Raw genomic sequence first — 23,437 nt, forward strand, 5'->3', positions numbered from 1 at the left:
AAGATTGATGATATAAGTCTTCCCTTATACAGGTCATAAAGGAAACCAGGGAATCTTAAATTGTGCTTTGGTTTTCTTAAGACGTCAGTATCTTGTCAGATTCTCTTAGAGTGTTAATGGCAAGTTCATTTTGTTTTAAAATTGAATGTATAGAGCCATACCTGTATGGTGCTTAAATAAGTATGGATTTAACAATCATTTTGCTTGAATACAGGGGCCTGTGTGGCTATGCGGATTTTCAAAGAAGCAAAAACCATGAGCTAAATTTCAAGAACTGAAGATCCCAACTCTGAATAATCTATCCTGAAACTCTTGTACCTCTAATTTTGTGCCAGTCCTCTGGCAATGTGCATCTGAACACAAATGCAAGTATTTAAGGTTTAAAAACCATTACCTTGAACAAGAACTTCATATCACGGGCTAATAGAGACACAGAGTAAAATTAGCCTTACAATTATCAGTTACAGAATTCTTCCTATTTTACCCCAAACCTGAAATAACTGAAATAATTGGAGAGAAAAGAACATGTCACATACCTTGCTTCAAGTTCCCAGAAAGTAGTATCATCAGACAGCCATGGGTTAGAAGGGTCAGGTGGCACAAGAAATGGGTCATATTCTACATACTGTTCCGTGTAACTTAACAGACTAGAGAGAAAAAAAAAATATTTTCATCTTTATTAGTTTTTTCGCTGAGGTTATACCCAGCCCCAAATAAGGGATACAATATAAAAAGGTCTGGGCAAGGAATTGCTTGCTTATAGAGTAGAACCCAATGGCAGTTTCCACGTTTCCATAACTTTTGTGCATCAACTTATTGTTCACCTTGGAAGACAAATGTAGCTAAGGAGTCCATGTCTGTCCATGCCCAAACCAAGTGAGGCAACATCCCTCCATTAAAATGAAGTAAAATGGAAGGTGTCAGTGTGTGAAAAACAGTGCTAAGGGTCAGTTCCAATCCTTGGCCAACCAGTCCACTCACAGCTGAAATTTTAGCAAACTTGGAGAATGGGTAAAGGAAATTTTTATTAAAAGTATCTACAGGAGTTAGATAAGGTGGGAATCACTAATATTTTTTTTTAATTTGTATTAAAAAAATAAAGAAAGAAAAGAAAAAGACAGAGAGGAAAGGAAAAAAGTTGAAGAGGTGGGATTTGGCAATACTCCAAAGTGAAGAACATGTGTGCCACTAATAACAGATTTAAATGAAGAAAAGGAAAATATCTAAAATTTGTGTTTAATTCAAATTCTGAAGTCATGCAATAACTGAAAAGTGTCAATGTTAAGATGAATTTACAGAGAGGCTCTAAGTTGCCAAAAAGTAACTTGATAAATTGAAAGGTTCATTTCTCTCAGCAGGAGTGAAAAATTCAACTCCTTGGAAATATCTTCTGTATCTGATTCTAGTTGTGCAGGACTGGATCTCGAGAGACTAAAGACAGTAATGATCATTCTTTCATTTAAACTATAACAGAAGAGTTCCCTGAAAGTTTCCTTCCCTTCCCTCCCCTCCCCTCCCCTCCCCTCCCCTCCCCTCCCCTCCCCTCCCTTCCCCTCCCCTCTCTTCTCCTTTCCTTCCCTTCCCTTTCCTTCTTTCTTTCTTTCTTTCTTTCTTTCTTTCTTTCTTTCTTTCTTTCTTTCTTTCTTTCTTTCTTTTTCTTTCTTTCTAGGTTTATTGTTTTTGAGAGACAGGGAGAGATAGAGCACAAACAGGAGAGGGGCAGAGAGAGAGAGGGAGAAACAGAATCCAAAGTAGGCTCTAGGCTCTGAGCTGTCAGCACAGAGCCCAACGTGGGGCTTGAACTCACAAACCATGAGATCATGACCTGAGCTGAAGTTGGACACTTAACCGACTGAGCCACCCAGGCACCCCATTTTTGAAAGTTTTCTATGTGCAAAAGGAAAAATAAAATTTCTTACAGGATCCCATTTTAAACACAGTTAACTATCATATGAATTTTTTTTATTTATATGGGCATCTTGAAATACTTACCTATCAGCAACTTTTGACATTTTTAACCGATGTCTATCTAACTGTATTTGCCAATATTTAATCTGAAAAGAATTAAAGAAGTAGTTATGTAAGTAGTGACATTCTCAAAATTTTCACCTCGAAATTCTGATACACTGGGCAATTCTAAATAAGAATATGTTCCAAGTCAGTAAAATTTCAAAGTCTGAAAAATCAAATGAGACGACTCTGAAAATTAAAGTGTTTGAAAAAACATAGTCAATATCCCTTTAGAACAGCAATGAATTTGAACATTCTGCATACTTTGACAAAATATAACTTTATTTTAAAAGCATTATAGAGATTTTAAACATTTATTCGGAGTGAATAACCAAATCAGAGTCAATCCCCAATATTAAATTCAGAAAATAAATATATTTGTTATTTGTACTATAATTTCTTTTTTTTTTTTAGTTTATTTCTGAGACAGAGCATGAGCAGGGGAGGGGCAGAGAGAGAGGGAGACACAGAATCAGAAGCAGGCTGCAAGCTCTGAGCTGTCAGCACAGAGCCTGACACGGGGCTCGAACTCACGAACTGCGAGATCATGACCTGAGCCGAAGTCGGTCGCTCAACTGACTGAGCCACCCAGGTGCCCCATGTACTATATTTTCAAAGTAAACCCTACTTCCTAATACTAGCCCAAGAAAGCATCAAAGATAGGTGTTTGGGGAATAATTTTACCAACATTTCATAACAAATGTCCACAGGGACATAATCACACATAGAAAACTTCAAAACTCTCTAAATTACTTTCCATTCATGGTTATTATAAATATACTAGAGGAAGTATCATTACACTATTGCTAAACCAGATCACAATAAAATATCAGGGAAAAGAATAAAAAAGTTATTTTGAACCAAACCAAGAGATTTCACTATTATTTGATATAAGAGACCCCAGTGTTTGCTCTCGAATATTACTTGGGGCCCAAACTATTTATCAATTTGTGAAACAACAAGTGACATATGCCATTACTGCACACCAGTGTTAATACAGGAAAACTTCAGAGGCTTATGAGGAGCGGGGGGGAGAAGCAAGAAAAAGCTCTACGTGAAGATCATGTCACATGATTGGATACAGAAAACACGTGACTCAACGGTCACCAGCTTCTAGTCTTCCGTTCTTCAAGAAGAGCTCCAGAGTACAAAATAACTCTTGAAATGGAGACGCCTAATCATCAGTGTAGGTCATTTTAAAGAATTGGTTCGAGGAAGCAGGATTTGGGGAATTAAAGAGTGAAGAGATCTGAAAAACACCTCTCTATATTGATACATTTTCGAGTGACTACACACCTTAAAATAAGTGATTTCACTAACTTTTAACTGCAAGTCTTCTCTATGAAACAGTCAACCCTTCAAATAACCTTTGAGAACCCTTGGCATTAAGATTCACCATGTGGTCTTCATAGCTACTACTCTGTAAACCCTTAACAGATCATTTTATAGGTAGACCCACCTGTTGTTGTAATTCATCTTCTGTTGGAGGTTTAGTTTCTGGTGTGGGTGTGTGGGTAGGACTGTGACTTCTAATGTCATTTTGTAAACCATAGACAGACTATATTAAAGTAAAAAAGAAATATTTTAGGACAAAATATCATTTATAGCCACAGACTTTCTAAAAGGTAATTTTGTGTTATATATTCAGTAAGGTAACTCAAAGCTTTGTTACATATTTGATTAAGCTTCTCATTAAAATTCAAAGACACTGCTGTCATAAATATCTTATGAATATAAAATAGAAGCACAGCTCTTTGAAACAATATGTGGTTAGATTATTAACTTTGACAGAATAATCGATTATATGGAAAGATCACGGTAAGTCTGATAATAAAATGTGGGGATGGACTGAGAGTACTAAGTTGGAAAATAACACTGTACAGCATTTAATAAATATTGATTTCAAAATAAAATAGGGGTGGATATAGAATAGATTAAAAACTTTATAAACCAAAAGAAAATGAAAAGAATCTGAGTTTTACAAAATGGAATACTGAAGAGAGAGACTACGTCAACAATTCTGTTGTTGATTTGGTTTCTGCTAGTGTGATCAAGGACACCCCAGAGTGCTCCAAATTTCCCACCTCAGCATTGGGTTATTTACCTCAACACACGGGCCTTGACATTTGGTGCCTTTGGGTGCCTTTTGCAAGCACCAGTGACCTCAAAGTTTTCACCTATCTTTGGAATCCTTGATGCCCCAGTGCTTCTTTAGTATTTTGTCAAAAGGCCAAATCTACTGTTTAGGAATACTCTTTTTTGAGAAAGACCCACTGCTTAGTATGTACAAATAAATATTTAGAGTCTTACAGAGACAAAAAAAAGTCTTCACCTGAAGGCGAGGCATCTCACATATCAACTCAAGGGAGAAGCCAAATAACTTTTTCTTTCATATCAAAGAATTATGATTTTAAAATAAAGGATTTAATATAAGCTACTGAGCACTTTTTGTTTGGACAAGAGGATGAAAGATAAGGACATAATAAAACTGCTCAAGCCCCACAAAATTGAAGTTACCAGATAGGTTTGGAAGAAACTCTTGAAATCAGAAGAGGGTAGATACAGATGTTTAAATGAGCCAATTTTCAGGCCCATCACTAACCATACAAGTATCTCTACCTTCTATTGTGTTTTGTTCCTGACCTGTTTTTACTCGGACTCTATCTTTTCTTAATGTTAACCTGTTAGCTCTATACATGGACCTTTGGACTTGGTTTTTCCCTTGTAACTCCTCCTTACTTTGCCCTTAGCCTTTCTTCAATAGATACTCACTTGGATTTAACCTGCCTGAATTATCCAATTTAGACTATCTTTGGTAAATCTTTCAATCTGCCCTCTCTTGACCTAGTGTCAACCTCTTGGAACTTAATTTCTGTCACTGGGCATCCACAGTGTATTCACATATGCCGTGAATTAATTATTAACAGGAGTGAACTGAATGGCTTAATTTTTTCTGTTCTTCCATTCATTCATTCAACATTTATTGAACACCTACTGTATGCTGGAGATAATGCTGAGCACTAGGGATGTAGAAATAAACAAAGATAGGTATGCTTCCTCCTCCATTGGAATTCACAACCTAGCGGAGGGGAAACATGTTACACAAATAATCACACAAATAAACATATGATTAAAACTGTGGTAAGTACCATGAAAGAAAACAATAACAAGAGCATAGGGCCTGTGTACAGGAGACTTAATTTTCACCGAAGAAACAGAGAAGGCCTATGTGAACTACTAATACTCATATTTGAACTTTGAACTCTGAAGTGACAGCTGAGGTTGATGATTTTTTAAAATTGGGTGAGTAAAAGATCACCAATTATTCAATAATTGTAGAAAATAAATGTAGACATTGTCCAATGTTTATTATTTTTCAGGTGTATTACATTAATTTTTATAAAGAAAATAAAAAGACTCTAAGGTTTAAACATTACATTCTTATTTACCTTAGTTTAATTAAAGTACTTAATAAGAATCAATAGTTCATAGAAAGATGCTTATAAGATAAGATCGCTGACTATTTTAACAGTAAGTTTTTGGGTTAAGATTAAAAATAATTTAAAACACGGCTGGAAAAAATACGACATTTTGTGGTGTCATGGAAGTAAAATGATGTATAAATTATCTTCTGTCTCTCTATTTCTATGATTACTTCAGTATGTATGCACAGCACATAGGTTCAGGAAGGTCCATGGAAGAATCACATCACGGGAAGGTGGTGTTTAAAGCTGTCTTCTAGCAGTCTAGCTACTGCCTCTGAGGTTACTGTGGAGTGTCCATTTTTTGTCTTACATGCAAGTAAACATCAGGAGTCCTGACTTTCATCAGTCAGAGTGCCTTTAATTTTCTGGGGACCAGTGATAGCTTTTAACTTTGATTCTTGGTTACAGTGAAAATGGCCACGAGTAATGAAGTTTTACATAGAGGGCTTATTTTATGAACAAAGGAGGTAAGGAAATTGATACGAGTTTGGCAGACAGGTTATGAGGATCATCTGAAATGTAAAAGGCTTTGAATTTTTTTTAAAGTTAATACATTAAAATATTGGCCTAGGGTGGGTGGAGTAGACCTAGCAACAGGTAGGAATGGAGAGAAAGGGACATGGAGTTGTCTGAATGTCTCAATGTCTGCAGCTGGGGGTAAAGAAAATTAACTAACTGGGATCCATTTTGAGTTGTTAGCAAAGCTAGTTACTAATCAAGATGCTTTGATGTGATGAACATGTCCACTTATTCAAATACAGGATTCCTGGACCAGCTTTCTTCATATAGGGTACTACCCAAATGAATACTGGGCAAGTTATTCATAAAATGAAACAGATCTGATGTTCTACGTAAATATGTTCATATATGATTTCCCTTCACGTCTTAGAAGAAAGAGGTCTAAGAAAATTCTCTACTTTTAAAGCAGAAACGAAAGAGTGCAGAAAGTTTTTATGCTTGTCTATACTGAGTGAAATCTCTGGGATTTTTCCGACTGGTGGTGGAGGGAGGGGATATTTCTCTTTCTTCTGGATTGCTCAGCTCAGCTAGAAAATGGATTGTGACCACATTTGCTGCCATGTGCAGGAAGCCCTGGCAGAGAGAGGGTAGAGAAGAGAGGGCAGGGTTAGAGAGACCCTGATGAGTCCCTGGGTCCATCACCCCCAGGGCTAACTCTGCCCCTGCTGGCTCCCAAGGCTTTAGAATATCCCCTGCTTTTAGCCATTTTGATCAGAGTGTCTATTGCCTGCAAGTTTATTGTCCTTCTTACTTAAAACCCTTTTGTGTCACTGTAAGGCATGAGTAGTTTCTTCTGTTAAGATTAAAATGCCACATTATGCATACAGACATGAGGAAATGCCAGTATTTTTATGTATAAACAGCTGTAGCCACTGCATTAAAAGCAGAAAAACTAGACATTTAATTGTGAATTTGCTAACCGTTCTTCCAGAATGTCCACATTAGCTATTAACTAAAATATGAAGTGCCTCAATGCCTAAATGAAGGTGATAGAAAAAAGAAAAGTAATGAGACAAGAAACAGCTTACTGTTGTTTTGAAATATGGGCTCTGGAGTTATAGGAAGTAATCCAAAGTGTGGGTTCAGTCATGTATGCACAAATGCTTTTTTAATTTTCCTCAGGTTTTGTGTTGTTCTAGGACCCTTCTAGTTATTGTCGTAGAGAAGGATTCATCCTGTGATGCTTAATTTTTTGTGTCAGGTTGGCTGGGCCACAGTGCTCAGATATTTGTTCAAACATTATTCTGGTTGCTTCTTTGAGGATGTATTTTGAGTGAGACTAAAATTTAAATCAGCAGACTTTGAATAAAGCCTATTGCTGTCCATAATGTGGGTGGGCCTCATCCAATCAGTTGAAGGCCTGAAAAGAACAAAAAGATAGACCTCATCCAGGCAAGAGGGAATTCTGTCAGCAGATGGCAATTCTTCCCTGGGACTCTAGCCACTGGCCTACCTCATTAGATTTGGGGCTTGCTAAGCCTCTACAACTGTGTGAGTTAATTTCTTAAAATAAATCTTTCTCTATCTCTGTCACTCTCTCCTGCCCCCTTTGGGGAACCCTGACTAATACACAGGCTGACCTATTATAATTAAAATTTTAGAAGCAGGCTGAAGAAAGCCAGGCACACAGTGCCCCTTAAAATTTGCCTAGATTAGGCTGACTTCCTTCTGACTATGCTACCTTATCATCCATAGAGACTTACGGAAACACATTTTCACCTACTTCTTTCTATTTTAGTAAAGACAGGTTTAAAAACTGCCTAAATACTTAAACATATCTCAAATAAGATATACATCTAAGCCTTCTCTTCACATATTTGATATACATATTTGAAACTCAACAATTAAATATAACATTCCAAACCCTGACATTGTTTAGGTACATGTGACGGATTACTGCTTTAGGGATTTACTGAGTCCCTTATTCTTGTTATATAATCATGAGAAATATTATTGCAGCTGAATGCCAAATAAATTAACAGCAGCTCTCTCTGCTAAGCTCTCTCTGTTTGCAAAGATTAAATATAATTCAGGGGTTCCACTTTCTTACTAGCAGTGGTTTAAGACAGAGCGTGGTCACACAGCTAAGGGAATAAAGGACACAGCCCAATTAGCTGTGGCAGACAAAGGCAGTTTCCAGAGGTGACAGATTGGCCTCTGCCATTTGTGTCTAGGGCTTACAATCCCACAGACTTGCCTGCTCCCCAAGGACATAACTGTGAACACTTCAGAGGATAGTGGGATAGTTTGTTGTTTTGCCATTTTTTAAAATAAAATGGTGTGGCAATTGAGAATCCCAAATCATTTAAATTCCCTCGATAACAGGTTATGGACTGAGTTGCATCCCTTTGAAATTCATGTTGGAGCCCTAATCCCCAATGTCACTGTATATGGAGATGGAGTCTATAAGGAGGTAATCAACATTAAGGGAGGCCATTGGGTAAGACCCTAATCTCATGGAGCTGCTGTCCTGATAAAAGGGACAGACACCATAGCTCTCTGCCACGTGAGGACAGAGCAAGAAGACAGCTGTGTATAAGCCAGGAAGAGAGCTGTCACCAAAATCCAACTTAATCTGGGACTTCTAGTCTCCAGAACTTTGAGTAAATAAATTCCCATTATGTAAGCCATTTGGAGCATTTTGTTATGGTAGCTTGAGCAGACTAATATATACCACTTAACACAATTATGTGGCTATATATGTATAGACATTTGTCTGCTTGCTCAAGGTATACACTGTCATTAGATCATGAGCTATGAGCGCAAGGTCATGTCTGTCCCATTTATCGTCTAAACACCAGTAAAAGCCTAGCACAGAGACCTGTTAAATCTACTGATTGAATGGCTCATTCCAGTTACTAACCAAATATGAGCTAAAGTAGCAGTGGTCATAATTCTAAAAAAGAAACCAGTATGTGGCTTAGAGTCCTATAACCTTCTATGTAAAATGACACTTGTGAAGATTCTAGAAAATTCAACATGTTTGAATATGAGAAGCTATATATATCCAAAGGTGAAAAAAAAAAAAATCAGCATTCTCCAATTGTTGAAAACAAGGGCATGCATGAAAACAAGGGCAAAAACTTTCTTTTTTCTCTGGTAATTTTCGAGTTAGGGAGCTCTGCTTTAGGCCCTGTGGTTCTACCATTATTGATTTACAGGAAACTCTACCACAACCAAGACAAATAGAGCTTAGTAGTTCCATCTCTATAGCATTTCACCTTGCCAGGCCTGGTGTTTTCCCATTATTAAGTGAAGCACGGCAATGCCAAGTAATGCTTTTCAAGCGTTCAGAAAGCACGATGCCACGTGAAACACTGTCAAAATAACAATACCGGATGGCGTTAAGAAGACAGCGTAAATGATGGCTCTCTTATCTTTCAGTCCTATCTGCCCATCCATATGCTTTCTCTTTCCGAGTCAGAGCATATCTCAGTTGGTGTCTGTTGGGAAAACTTGACACAAAGGAAGGTATCATGAAAAGTAATTCTTCAAAATTCAGAAGTAGTGATAGGTGGCTAAATGTGCTTTTGGAGAGCTGATTGCAGCTCTGGATGCTGTTCCACAGCACAAAGCCAGTCCCTAGTGCCCTCAGGCTGTGCTGTGTGCAGAGGATGGAAGGAACTGCAGGAGGCCCGTCACAGGAGAGCAGGGCCAACAGGCCTGCTTTGGTCTGGCTTTGCCTCTTTCTCTCAGAGAGCCCCTGGGAGCCACAGCTTTGGAGCACTGCATCTGAGCAGGTTTTGTGGCACTCTTCCCTTGGCTTCTTTATCCTGACATCAAGGTAAACTGCCTTAAAAGAAATAAAGAGTACTTGGATCACACTGGGGCCTCTGAACATGATATTTCTAGGGATAGAGGAAAAAGACCACAAGAAATAAGACTAAAAAAAAAAAAGTGTTTAGTGCCTATAGCAGGGACATACACCCTGGAAAGCCCTAATGCTACATAAGGAAACAGCCATAAAAGGGAAGGTTTTAAACTTCTGGAATGCTTTAATTCATTGGTGCCCGTCATGGGCTATGTCCTCAAGCCAGAAATTCTGATATGCATCAAGTGTTCTTCACGAAATGAATAAAAATGCCTTCTATGTGTCTGTGTTACTTAAATAAATATGTAGGTACTATCGCTATGTATTTTCAGGAGATTATTTACAATGTCACTGAATTCTGGATAGGTTTCTTTTTGTTTGTTTGTTATGTATTCTCTCATGTAACAGATACCAAATGAACAAACAACCACTATCTTACGGTTGTGTCACAAAATTCTGGTGTTAAAAGGGGTCCTCATGCAAACTCTGTAGTCCTACATCTTTATGATGTCCCTTTTCCTTCAGAATTTTCTCTGAAAATGCCCTTCTCTCATCAACATCACTTTTTCCAAGATAATCTCCATCTGTGTTTCCTCATCCTCCGGGTGCTGAAAGAGAAGCCTTTCTCTGTTGATGACCCTTCTTTCCAATGGAGATAGGAGGTATCCTTGGCATCTTTGCCCCATCAGGGACACTTGCATGCCTTGGGACCTGTGCATGCTGGAAAACCACATGCTGGAGAACCGGGATGGTTCCACTTGCTCAGGAGAGATGGACTGACGGAAGACCAGGGTTTGAGCTCCCAGATTTCCTTCTAGCCAAGGAACAAGGAAGAGCAGGGAAGATGCTAGAATATATTCCAGGAAGTGGGAGAAAATTTTTTATGACTGGCATCCTCCTATGGCGTCCTCCTATGGTGTGCAACTTATTACCGAGATCAGCACAGCAAAGGTGGATTTTACCTTCCGTGTTTTATGTGGGTTTCTCATTCTGGATGACTTCTTAATGTCCACTTCAGTGGTATTTACACATCCGGGCTGGAAATGGAAACACAGAGAGACAAAGGAATCTTTGGGGGTGAGGTTTTTGATTCATGCATTAATGACTTGCCATCCACAACCTGAACAAAAGCTGTGATGACACAGGTCTCTGGAAGTTCTTTCTAAATGGCCACAGCCACCCATCAACGGAGCCAGTAAAAAAAAAAATATAGTACACTCTCACTCCTTGCACATAAAGGACTTCAGATACCATTCTTGAATATATGCCAGAGAAACAGGGACAAGAAATGCACAGGCTCTGCCTTTGAAAGTGGGTATTGACATTAGTAGGGGCTAATCCAACAGACTGGGAGCAAGGGTGTCCAGAGACCAAGCGGCTGATGGCCCAGCTGGTACCCACAGACAGCCCTGCTCAGAGTACTCCTCTATGTGAGGTGACACTGTTATCAAATGGCTGTTTGCTTCCCAAGTTGGAAAACTACAATTAGTTGACCCAGCTCAAATCCCAGGTGAATTTTTTTTTGCAATGATTCGTGAAATTGCGGGACTAGGAATATTTGTTTTCCATACACAGAATAGGATTGTGGTCAGCCTGTTACTGGTTCTCTGACAATCTCAGGAGCATCATTTTGCCAGACTTACTGTTCTGTTGCACAGAAACAGAGAACTGTAAACCTTCTTTTGTATTTGGAGGAGGGGAGGGGTTGAGGGAGGGAGTAAGAAAAGAGGGAGAGGGTGGGGCTGAGGAGGAAGGAGAGGGAGAAAAGGAAGGGGAGGAGGGAGAGGGAAGGGAGAGGTAGTGGGAGGAAAAAGAGAAGAAAGGAGATTCAAGAATACAGGGGACCTTATATCTGGAAAGGTCCTTAGATATCACTTAGTCTTTAGAAGTGATTGGAAGGAAGCATTTTTGTGGGTTGTGTTTCCCTAACTTTCAAGTTTTGGTACCAGATATAGGGATCTCTGGTACTAGTATAAGAAGTATCATGTTGTATAACTCTGGGCAGTTTCTCTGTTTTTTCCCACAGAATGTAAGATCGTTACACATGAGATATACTTGAAAGTGATTACAGAGACACTATGAATGTGGAAAAAGACTTTTGCACAGTTGGGATGTTATGGGAGGAGGAGGGGCAAAAAGGCAGCAATGATGTGATTCTGGAAATAAGCTGTTCTCCACACTCATTGGCAGGCAAGGGGCTTCCCTTTTGGTTTAATGAAGACTTGCATGCAGGAATTTCCTTGAAGAACCCTCTCCTGATAGAACAGCCATTGGGAAGAAGCTCCACCATAATAGTGTAAAGGATAAAAAAGTAAGTAAAGAAAGCCCTTTTTCTTGATTTTTTTCCACATAGGTTGCATGTGAAATATATATACTACAGACACACAAATACACACATGCATGTGCATGCACCCACACACACTGCACTAAAAATGAATAAATCACAAATTTGGTTTGCATATATAGATATGCATATATATATATATATATATATATATATATATATATATATATATATATACCATGATCTGCTTGGCAGTAAGGAGGAAAAACACCCACATGGGTGGGATGTAGTTACTAATTGACACTGAGTAACTCACTTTAGCTACCTCACCATACTGATCAATGTCTGATATTCTGACTTAATTTTTCTGTGGCTACTAGCAGCATAAGTATTTTTCAAGAGACCCCAGTGAGTTTGATATGAAGCCAGAATTCACAACCACTGATAACAAATATAACAAAGATAATGGTTTAAAACTATTAAAGTAATATTAAAGTGTTTTCATTTCCTATTCAATTTCCATTTCCTTGAAGCCTTCCACCCATAAGGCTCGGTCCATTAGGAAGACAAGGCACTGAAATTCTTTATGCTTTTATTGATTCATGGCAAGACAGATCATAGAAATCTTCTTCTAGGGGCACCTGGGTGGCTTAGTCAGTTGAGCGTCCGACTTCGGCTCAGGTCATGATCTCATGGTCCGTGAGTTCCGGCCCCGCGTCGGGCTCTGTGCTGATGGCTCAGAGCCTGGAGCCTGTTTGAGATTCTGTGTCTCCCTCTCTCTCTGACCCTCCCCCATTCATGCTCTGTCTCTCTCTGTCTCAAAAATAAATAAACGTTAAAAAAAAATTTAAAAAAAAAAGAAAAAAAAAGAAATCTTCTATATGTTAAAGGGTGGGAATAGTAAGGGCATGCCCTTCCATGACCTGGAGAAAGACAGACCATTTATTATTTATTTAATAAATACTTATTTCTGATTTTGTGATAAGTTTTGTGATAAATAGTGACATACAAGGACAAAGGGATGATCTTCTAATATAGTAAGCATGATAAGTATGTGAATCATCAAACTGTAGGAGCACAGGACTGGAGAGAAGTTTGGCCAAGGCATTATGCAACAGAACATTTCATATATCCATTGTTATGTACATCCTCTTGGCTCTCACCAACATGGCTGAAATATATTTATTTATCATTTGAGCAAGTTTGATCCCAATAAGACCATGCTGTCTTTGGTTATTTAATTTCTTTCTTTTAGTTTTAGAGAGAGACAGTGTGCAAGTGGAGGAGAGGGCCAGAGGGAGAGAGAGAGAGAGAGAGAGAGAGAGAGAGAGAGAGAGAATCCCAAGCATGGTGCCCGATGAGGGGCTCAATCCCATGACTCTGGGATCAGGACCTGAGCCAAAACAGGAGTCAGATGCTCAAATGACTGAGCCACCTTGGTGCCCATCTTTGGTTATTTTAATATATCAAATGTACCACTAGCTGGCACCAGATCCACATGAAATGTTATGGCTAAATTGGTTTTCTGCACTACTAAGCATAGCTTCCCAATAAAATACAAATAACATCACCGTTACCAAGTAAGCACTCAATAAAAATGTTCAAACATGTACTACTGGCCAGATATAATATTAAATTCATAGTATTGTTCAATTTAAGGAATAATGAAATAATATTTACACTGACCTAGAAAAGAATCATAATTATTTCTAGTGATTCAAAGATAAATTTATTTTCAATAGAATTAAGCTGTGTTGTGACATTGCTGTAACACTATTTATTAAAAAGTACAATTGAATTCCTTGGAATCCATTCCTGAAGGAGCAAAAGGATCATATTATTGAGAAATATTACTGCCATAGTGTACATGTAAGTGTCTCAACGAGTTGCAAAACAGAGATGAAATTTTGGTTTCATCATTGATGAAACCATCATTTTACTTAAAACAATCTGAATATCATTTAGTTCCTGTCATGCAAAATGACATTATTGTAGCAGAAGGCACACTCTGCTCAGGATAACTGGGGAAACTTAAGGACTCTTCAGTGAAGAGAGTAATGGAGAACCACTTTCTTTAATTCAGTCCCAGTAGCTGAAGTGAAATTTTCTGAAGTGATTAAAACAATGTCTTAAATGACAAATAAATGGAGAGTTAAGAATAAGGTGGCAAATAGAACTGATAATATCCATATTCCTGGAAATTAAAAAAAAGACATGATTCTGGGAAAATCAAGACTTTGAATGTTGAAATATTTGTCTTTTTGTAACACAGTACAAGTTTTAAAAGTTCAATTTGCAATGTATTTTACCTCAATGAAAATGATTCTCTCCTTATCCTCATAAAAAGTGGTTATAGATTTTAGAGTGATCAATCTCAGGATACTTTTTTAAACATTCAATTGAAGCTTTTATTTCTGTTCTTGGGCCAACAGGGCTTACTAAATGCTACACACAAAGGAAGTTGTTTAAGGTAACTACACTGGAATTCCTTTCATTCACCCTTTCATTCATCTGACTACTACTTAATCTTATTTGCTGGACACAGATTCTGGATTATGTAATCCTGCTTCAGTGTAGGCTATGAACAAATTCTGAGAGTCAACAGACAGAAGGAAGGCTCCTGCATCAGAGGGGAGGGAAATGTACCAAGATGCTTGGAGCTGTGGAAAGTGGTCAGGTCAGGTAGAAATTATAGCCCACGGTAAGGACTTTGGTTTAAGTCTAAACATAAGGGGATGTCATAAGGGAAGTGACTTAATATGATTTATATTTTTAAAAACTCAATCTCTGTAGGGCACCTGGGTGTCTCTGTCAGTTGGGCGTCTAATTTCGGCTCAGGTCATGATCTCACAGTTCATGAGTTTGAGCCCTGAGTCGGGCTCTGGGTTGACAGCTCAGAGACTGGAGCCTGCTTTGGATTCTGCGTCTCCTTCTCTCTCTCTGACCCTCCCTGGCTCACACTCTGTCTTTCTCTCAAAAATAAATAAACATTAAAAAAATTAAAAAAATAATCTCTGAGCCTGGAGCCTGCTTCAGATTCTGTTTCCCTCTCTCTCTGCCCCTCCCCTGCTCACTCTCTGTCTCTCTCTGCCTCTCAAAAAAAAAAAAAAAAAGTATATATATACACATATATACATATATATTTATATGTATTTATATATTATACATATAAATAATATATATTCATATATATAACATATATATGTATGTGTATATATATATATATACATATATATATAATATATATAAACTCACTATGGTTTCACAAAAAAATAACTCAAGATGGATCATAAACCTTAATGTGAAATGCTAAACTATAACCCCCCCGGAAGATAGCATGGGAGAAAATCTAGGTGATCCTGAGTTTGGTGATGACTTTTTAAACATGACACTAAAAGCACCATACATTAGAGAAATCAATGATACATTGGACTTCATTAAAACTAAAAACTATGCTCTGTGAAAGACAAGCCAGATTGGGGGAAAAAAAAAAATACAACACTTGCAAATGGTACATCTGATGAAGGACTGTTATCCCAAATACAAAGAACTCTTAAAACTCAACAATAAGAAAAAAAAAACTCATCAATAAGAAAATGAACAACCTAATTTAAAGGTGGGTAAAAGTATCCACATATGAGTGAAGACATATGGTATCTGTCTTTCTCTGCCTGACTTATTTCACTTAGCATAACCCTCTCCAGTTCCATCCACATTGCTACAAATGGCCAGATTTCATTCTTTTTCATTGCCAAGTACTATTCCATTGTATATATAAAACACATCTTGTTTATACACTCGTCATTTGATGGACATTTAGGCTCTTTCCATAATTTGGCTATTGTTGAAAGTGCTACTATAAACATTGGGGTACAAGTGCCCCTATGCATCAGCACTCCTTTATCCCTTGGGTAAATTCCTAGCAGTGCTATTGCTGTGTCATAAGGTAGATCTATTTTTAATTTTTTGAGGAACCTCCACACTATTTTCCAGAGTGGCTGCACCAGTTTGCATTCCCACCAACAGTGCAAGAGGTTTCCCATTTCTCCACATCCTCTCCAGCATCTATAGGCTCCTGATTTGTTCATTTTAGTCACTCTGACTGGTGTTGAGGTGGTATATCATATGTGGATCCTGAGAAACTTCACAGAAGACCAGGGGGGAGGGGAAGGGGGAAAAAAAGTTGCAGAGAGGGAAGGAGGCAAATCATAAGAGACTCTTAAATACTGAGAACAAAGTGAGGGTTGATGGGGCATGGAGGAGAGGAGAAAGTGGGTGTGGGCATTGAGGAGGGCACCTGTTGGGATGAGCACTGGGTGTTGAAACCAATTTGACAATAAATTATATATAAAAAATAAATAAATAAAGATGGATAAAAGGTCTGAACAGACACCTCACTGAAGAAGATACACAGATGACAAATGAGCGTAAGAAAAGATGCTGTACGTCATGTGTCATTAGAGAATTGCAAATTCAAACAATTAAATACCACTACACGCTTATTAGAATAGCCAAGATCCACAGCCCTGACAACATCAAATATTACAGGGCATGTGAAGCAACAAGAACTCCTATTCCTTGCTGGTGGGAATGCAAAATGGTACAGCCCAGTAGTGAAACCCTTGACGGGTTTGTTTTTGTTTTTGTTTTTGTTTTTTACCTTTTTGTAATTCAAGTGCCTGATTTAGGCATTGATGAGTGAGCAACGATTTCAAAGAGGAACCCACTTCAAATAATAAAGAAGCAGTTTGTCTCCAACACAGATGCTCCTTTGTTTTGGAGATCTTGGTTGGTTTCAATACTGATCATCTTGGCTACTTGTTTTTATTTTATTTTTGTTCTTTCTCTTCCAGTGTTTAAATTTCCACTCTTATGTTTTAAATTCACCAATAAAGAGTGAGCCCATGAAACCCTAGGTCCCCAACCTCAACCCCAAGAAAAGCAGTACTCTGGGGCTCATGCGCTCTCCCCTCTCCTCAACTTTATTATGTGGCCCCAGATGTGCTATGTAATTGCTTTTTTCTGTAAGTTGTAAAGCATTATTTTTTCAAAGTTTCCTGATAATTGTTGTGGAAGGGCAACTTGCAGAAGAACCACATAAGAACCACATCATTGATCCAACCATAACACTGGTTATTGAGAGGCTGAGACCAACACAAAACAAGCCACTTTGGAAGACAGTTTGGCAGTTTCTTACAAAACTACACATACTTTCACCATTTGATCCAGCAATTGTATTCTTTAGTATTTATCCAAAAGAGTTGAAAAATTGTGTTCCCACAAAAGCCTGCACGTGGATGTTTATTGCAGGTTTAGTCACCATAACTGCCAAAATGTGGCATCCTTCAGTAGGTGAATGGATAAATAAACTGTGGTATGGAACACCATGGAATATTATTTGTGGATGAAAAGAAATAAGCAAACCATGAAAAGACATGGAGGGCCTTAAATGCCTATTATGAAGTGAAAGAAGTCAGTCTGAAAAGGCTACACTGTATGATTCCAACTATACGACATTCTGGAAAAGGCAAAACTATGGAAACAATAAAAAGATCAGTGGTTTCCAGGGGTTAGGGAGAGGAATGGATGACTTAGGCAGATCACAGAAAATTTTTACGGTGGTGAAACTGTTCAGTATGATACTATAACGGTGGATACATGTCATTATACATTTGTTTAAAGCCATAGAATGCACAACACCATTACATTAGAGTGAACCCCAATGTAAATTATGGACTCTGGGTGACGATGATGTGTCTGTGCAGGCTCTCTGATAGCAACAGAGGTACCACCCTGGGGAGGGATGCATTTTGAAGTCAGAATCAACACAACTTGCTGATGGATTGGGTTAAGGAGCATGGTGAGGCAAAAGAGTCAACAATGACTCCTAGTTATTGGCAACTGGGTGACGTGGTGCCATTTATTGAGACGAGGAAGGCTGGGAGAGGAACAAATGTAAACAAAGAGAGAAATCAGGGATGGCTCCTGGATTTCATTTACACACAATTTTAGTATTTTTACTGAATTCTCCAACTAGAATACAGCTCTTTATGCAGTCATTGTCAAGGTTCATGGCTCAGAACACTTCAACATTAATGCTTATACAATAATCTGTCCCTGGCCGGCCACATCCTTTTGTGTCTTTGACTTTTTAGGTGCATATCATTGAGTGTGCAAAACCAATGTCTGATAGTCAGTTATGGAAAACCTGGTGGAGTGGCATCCCATTACTCAGAGCCTCTACTACATTTCTCTAAATTCTTCTCCAGTGCATCCTACCACACTCTCTTAATCTGCTCTGGTTGAAATCAGACCACTTCTACTTAATATCTAGTAACTGTCTGTTCATCCTTCTGTGATAGTCCCTTTTTATAGACTAGCAGCTGCCATGCAGACAAGTACAGCCAGATTGTCACAGTTCTCAACAAGCTACCAAGAGGACCCTAATGAGTGAGCTTGCTATGGCTTCTCTGTGATCACAGGCATTGCTCATGTTTCATGTCCAGTTTTTAGACATTTAAAATATTTCTAGCTAGAATTTCTTTGGAATAAAAAAAAAATCACTGGGTAGAGGCTGAGTTGTCATACTTACCTTGAATAAAATATGAGCTCCTTCAGGAAGTGACAAAAGCCTGAGGCAGGTATGCATGGGTCTACCACTCATACAAGTGATTGATCTCCCTCATGTCCTATGATTTTTTTCTTCACAAAATGCTGGTTGCAATTTGAGGGCATGGAAAGATTTTTAGTTGGGGAATGAAAAAGACCCCTCTTAGACTGAACACACACACTCCAACTTACTGTGCACTAGGAAGTCCTGGGTTCGCATCAAGGGCGTTTTCATAACCTACAGCTAACTGGCATTTGGGATGGCATTATGTTGCTGTCCTTCTGGGATCTCATTCATGGGAGGGTGAGTAGCAACATGATTTTGGGATTCCTCGTCCATAAGCTTAATATCATCAAATGTCTTCACTTTTTTTTTTTTGTTTTTACTTTAACTCCTCATGTGTTTGTTGAATGTAGGCATGAAGGAAATAAACCTAAACCAGATCTCTGATGGCAATGGAAATTTCCCCAGCATAAAAGTTAAGAGCTGAAAAGTAGGAAAATGGATCACTTAACTGAATTGGTGAAAACAATTTTGCAGGTAATACTATTGTTGGTCTTGACGATTTAATGGTGTGCTGTAACTGGTGAACAGAACCAAATAAAATTCCTCATAATATAAATAACTCACCAAAAAATAACTAAAACTCCTAAGTAGTACAAATAAGTAACTTCAAAAGGCTTACAATAATTGTTGCAACAAATGACAATGGGACAACTAGAAAATAACAACTTCATGAAAATCAGTGGATATTGGAATTGGCCTTGAATTCAATAGCCTTGAATTACAAAGGATATGGGAGAGTCTTAAGTCATATGTTCCCAAATGGAAAAGAGGCATATTTCCCTCTCCGGACCAGATACACAGAGAAAGGCTGTCTTTACACACAACTCAGCTCAGCAAGACCTCTATAAAGAAGATGAATTTCAAAGACACACTCTGTTGCATTAAACTTGATTTCCAAAGGTAGGAAAAGATAAGTATTTTATTTATCTAGTGGTGTCAGAAAAGAGAGGTTCACGTAAAGTTATTTTGCAGATTAAATATTTATCACTAAGAGCCAAAACTCAATTTTATTTTCACCATTGGAAAAAAAAGATATTCTAAAATAATTCCCACACATCCCTAGATTCTTGCACAATTATATCCAAAGCAATGCAATCTTTTCTTGTTGATTCAAGGTCATTATTGAGAACTACACTTACTGTGCCATCCTTAAGACAGCAATGCCTGTGAGGCTGGATGGCCTTAACTCTTAATGGCTTTTGAGCTTTCATGACATTTTAGGTCATTTTTTGAATGCCTCTGCCTTCTGCCAGTCAGTTGTCAATTTTGCTGCTCTCAGTGTCCTTCCTCCCAGCACCAACCCATCATCCTCTAATCTGTTACTTGGATTCTGACAGGGGTCAGGAAAGCAGAAAAATGCTTCTTGAACAGTGTCTCATATTTTTGCAAATGAGCCAACCAAAGCACCTGAGTTAGAGTGTGGGTGTTTTTAACAATTTCTTTGGCTAAAATTTTTGGAGTTTATTCTTGGCTAAGTTTTAGGTAGAATTAGGTTTTTGGATATGTGAGGAAGGAAATGCAAGTTGTGACAAAGGGAATGTAGGTAACTTCTCATATCTTTCAGAAAACTTATCAGGACATAAATATCTACAGGCTAATTAAGTGGATCAGAGTAGATGACATGAAAACTTTTTCTGGAGTTCTGAGATACGGGGACTTCACACAGAAGGGGAGCTGGCAATTCATTCTGTGCTCAGGGGCGGGAGGAGAAGTGCAGTGAGACACTGGGCAGTGCCCTACAGGAGTGTCTGCCCCAAATCCTGCAAGTGAACAATCATGCCCCTGCTCTACCAAACACTGGTGGGAGAAGCCTTCCAGACACAGTACTAGTTTTAGTTCAGTTGCTCAGAAAAGACACTGACCAGCCCTGAGCTCCTCCTAGCCTCCCCATTCCATTCCTCATTGCCTTTGCAGCAAAGGCCATATCCATCCACCAGGGTGTTCATGCTATGATCTGGCAGTCGTCAGCCACAGCTTGCTTTCCCTTCCTTCCCACATTTCATTCAACAGCAAGTGTTGTGCACTTTACTCCAAACACATCCTGAATTTATCTGCTCCCCCTCGTGCCAAAATCCTGGTCCAAGCTGCCATTATCTCCCACCTGGACTATCTCAGCAGACTTTTGATTTGTCTTCATCAATCCTTTCTTGCTTTTTACACTCTACACCCAAGTTGTTCTCTGCACTGAAGCCAGACTGACCTTTCAATACTGTAGCCATGTCACCACTCTCCTCTTCAAGCCTCTTCTTATCACATTTCAGATAGAAGGCAAACCCTTTCCCATGTTCTACCAGGTGCTACATAAATGGCCTCTGTCTGCCTTTCCAACTCTGTTTGGTGTCTCTTTGCCTCTGCTCACTTCAGTCCAACCTCATCCACCTCCCTCCTATTCCTTATATGTGTCAGGTTCTTCCCTTTGGACTGGCTGCTACTTCTTTCCACAAGTATTGTGTAGCTGGCCCCTTGCCATTTGGGTCCGACATAATGCTTCCAATCATATCACCTTGTTTTTATTTATAGCACTTGCCTCTACATGTAATGTTCTTATATATTATCTTTGTTTATTCTTTCTCTACCAAAATGTAAGCTCCTCAAATATAGAGGCTTTGCCTGTCATGTTTAATGCCATTATTTTTTTTCTGTTATGTAGTAGGTGCTTAATGAATATGTAATGAATAAATCAATGAATGAATGAGAGAAATCATACATTTTACATAATAGTTATTTCTGAACACTACTCATGCTAAAAAGATGAAATGGGTTTTATTTACTGTGTTTTGGTATATGTGTGTGTATGCTCAAGCATATTTGTACCTATAACTTAAATCCCAGACCAATTGGTCATAAATTATCATTATTATCTTACATTATGAACAGGAAACATATTGTCTAATTCTTCAGTTAGGCTTCAAAGAAACATTTGTTTCAAGAAAATTTAGCTCAAATATTTTTTTCTCTTGAAATATAAGTAGCCCATTGACTGATAAGTATATATGGCTAATGGTATATTGCTTCCAGATTTTATGGGGGTTGAATACTTAAAAAGCAGGAGGACACTGGGAACTTACAAAGGCTCAGTTTTAGAGAAGGCAATATGAGCAAACTCCTCTGCCCCTGAATTTACAATTTCCATTCAAACTGTCTCCATTTTGACCTACAGTCTTCAAGGACAAATAAAACTTGTGCCCCTGTCCATTTTCCCTACCTGGATGTTTAAGGCACAGTGCAGTTAAGATGAAACAACTTAGCTATAGGGCATAATAGCACAGCTCATGAGTCAGTTTTTGGTTTTCCAAAGCTTGTGGGTTTCTAACAATATAAAGTCACCCAATCCATAAAAATGGGATGTCTTTCCATTTGTTTGTGCCTTGTTTAATTTTTTATCAGTATTTTGTAGTTTTCAATATACAAGTCTTTTACCTCATTATTTAAGTTTATTCCTAAGTAATTTGTTCTTTTTATGTGTCCTGTTGTAAATGGGATTACTTTCCTAATTTCCTCTATAGATAGTTTGTTGTTAAATATTGGAACCTTTGCACACTATTGTTGGGAATGCAAAATGGTGCTGCCATTATGGAAAATAGTATGGACATTTCTCTAAAAATTAAAAACACAATTGCCAGAAGACCCAGCAATCCCACTTCTGAGTATTTGTTTTAAACAACTGAAATCAGAATCTCTAAGAGATAGAAGCACTCTCATGTTTAACTGCAATACTACTCACGATGGTCAAGATGTGGAAACAACCTAAATGTTCCTTGACAAAGAAAGGATAAATAAACTGTGGTAAATGCATACAATAGAATACTATTCAGTCTTAACAGAAGAAAGAAAGAAAGAAAGAAAGAAAGAAAGAAAGAAAGAAAGAAAGAAAGAAAGAAAATCCCACAATATGTAAGAACATGGATGAACTTTCAGGTCATGGTGCTAAGTTAAATAAGCTGACAACCTAGAAGACATGGATAAATTCCTAGAAACATACAATCTTCCAAAACTGAACCAGGAAGAAAGAGAAAATCTGAATATACCGATTACAAGTAATGAAACAGAATCAGTAATCAGAAAACTATGAAAAAATAATAGTACAGGACCAGATGGATCCACAAGTGGATTCTACCACACATTTACATAAGAAATAATACCTATTCTCCTCAAACTATTCCAAAAAACAGAAAAGAAAGCAAAACTTCCAAATATATTCTATGGGGCCAGGATTTTCCTGACACCAAAAGTACACAAAGTCATCACACACACACACAAATCTATAGGCCAACAACCCTGATGAACATAGATTCAAAACTCCTCAACAAAGTATTAGCAACTACATAAAATACATTAAAAAATTATTCATCGCAATAATGTAGGATTTATTCCTCGGATGCTATGATGGTTCAATATTCACAAAAATCAATCACATCACATACCATGTCAAGAAAACAAAGGAAAAAAAAACTCATATGATAATTTTAATAGATGCAGAAAAGAGCATTTAACAAGATTCAACATTCATTCATGATAAATAGTACTGGAAGTCGTAGCCACAGCCATCAGACACAAGAGATGAGAGACAGCCATATTGGTAAAGAAAGAAGCTAAACTGTCACTATTTGCAAATGACATGATGCTATACATAGAAAATCCTGAAGATTCCA

General features: G+C 38.0%; 1 protein-coding gene across 9 annotated transcripts in view; it reads right to left on the reverse strand.

Moving 5' to 3' along the window:
* RGS7 (regulator of G protein signaling 7) overlaps window positions 1–23,437 on the reverse strand; it is a 517,170-nt gene that overhangs the window by 30,197 nt on the left and 463,536 nt on the right. For 8 of the 9 annotated variants that reach the window (XM_053909369.1, XM_053909370.1, XM_053909368.1 and 5 more), the window contains 4 exons: window positions 10,788–10,862; window positions 3,470–3,568; window positions 1,993–2,054; window positions 537–647 (listed from right to left, as the gene is read on the reverse strand). In XM_053909369.1, the coding sequence (XP_053765344.1) occupies window positions 537–647; window positions 1,993–2,054; window positions 3,470–3,568; window positions 10,788–10,862 (347 nt within the window). The remainder of the gene's footprint in view (window positions 1–536; window positions 648–1,992; window positions 2,055–3,469; window positions 3,569–10,787; window positions 10,863–23,437) is intronic. The other variant, XM_053909372.1, reaches the window with a different exon arrangement.

This window comes from Panthera pardus, unplaced genomic scaffold (genome assembly GCF_024362965.1).
Source record: "Panthera pardus isolate Hobbes unplaced genomic scaffold, ASM2436296v1 HiC_scaffold_21, whole genome shotgun sequence".
Lineage (NCBI taxonomy): Eukaryota > Metazoa > Chordata > Mammalia > Carnivora > Felidae > Panthera > Panthera pardus.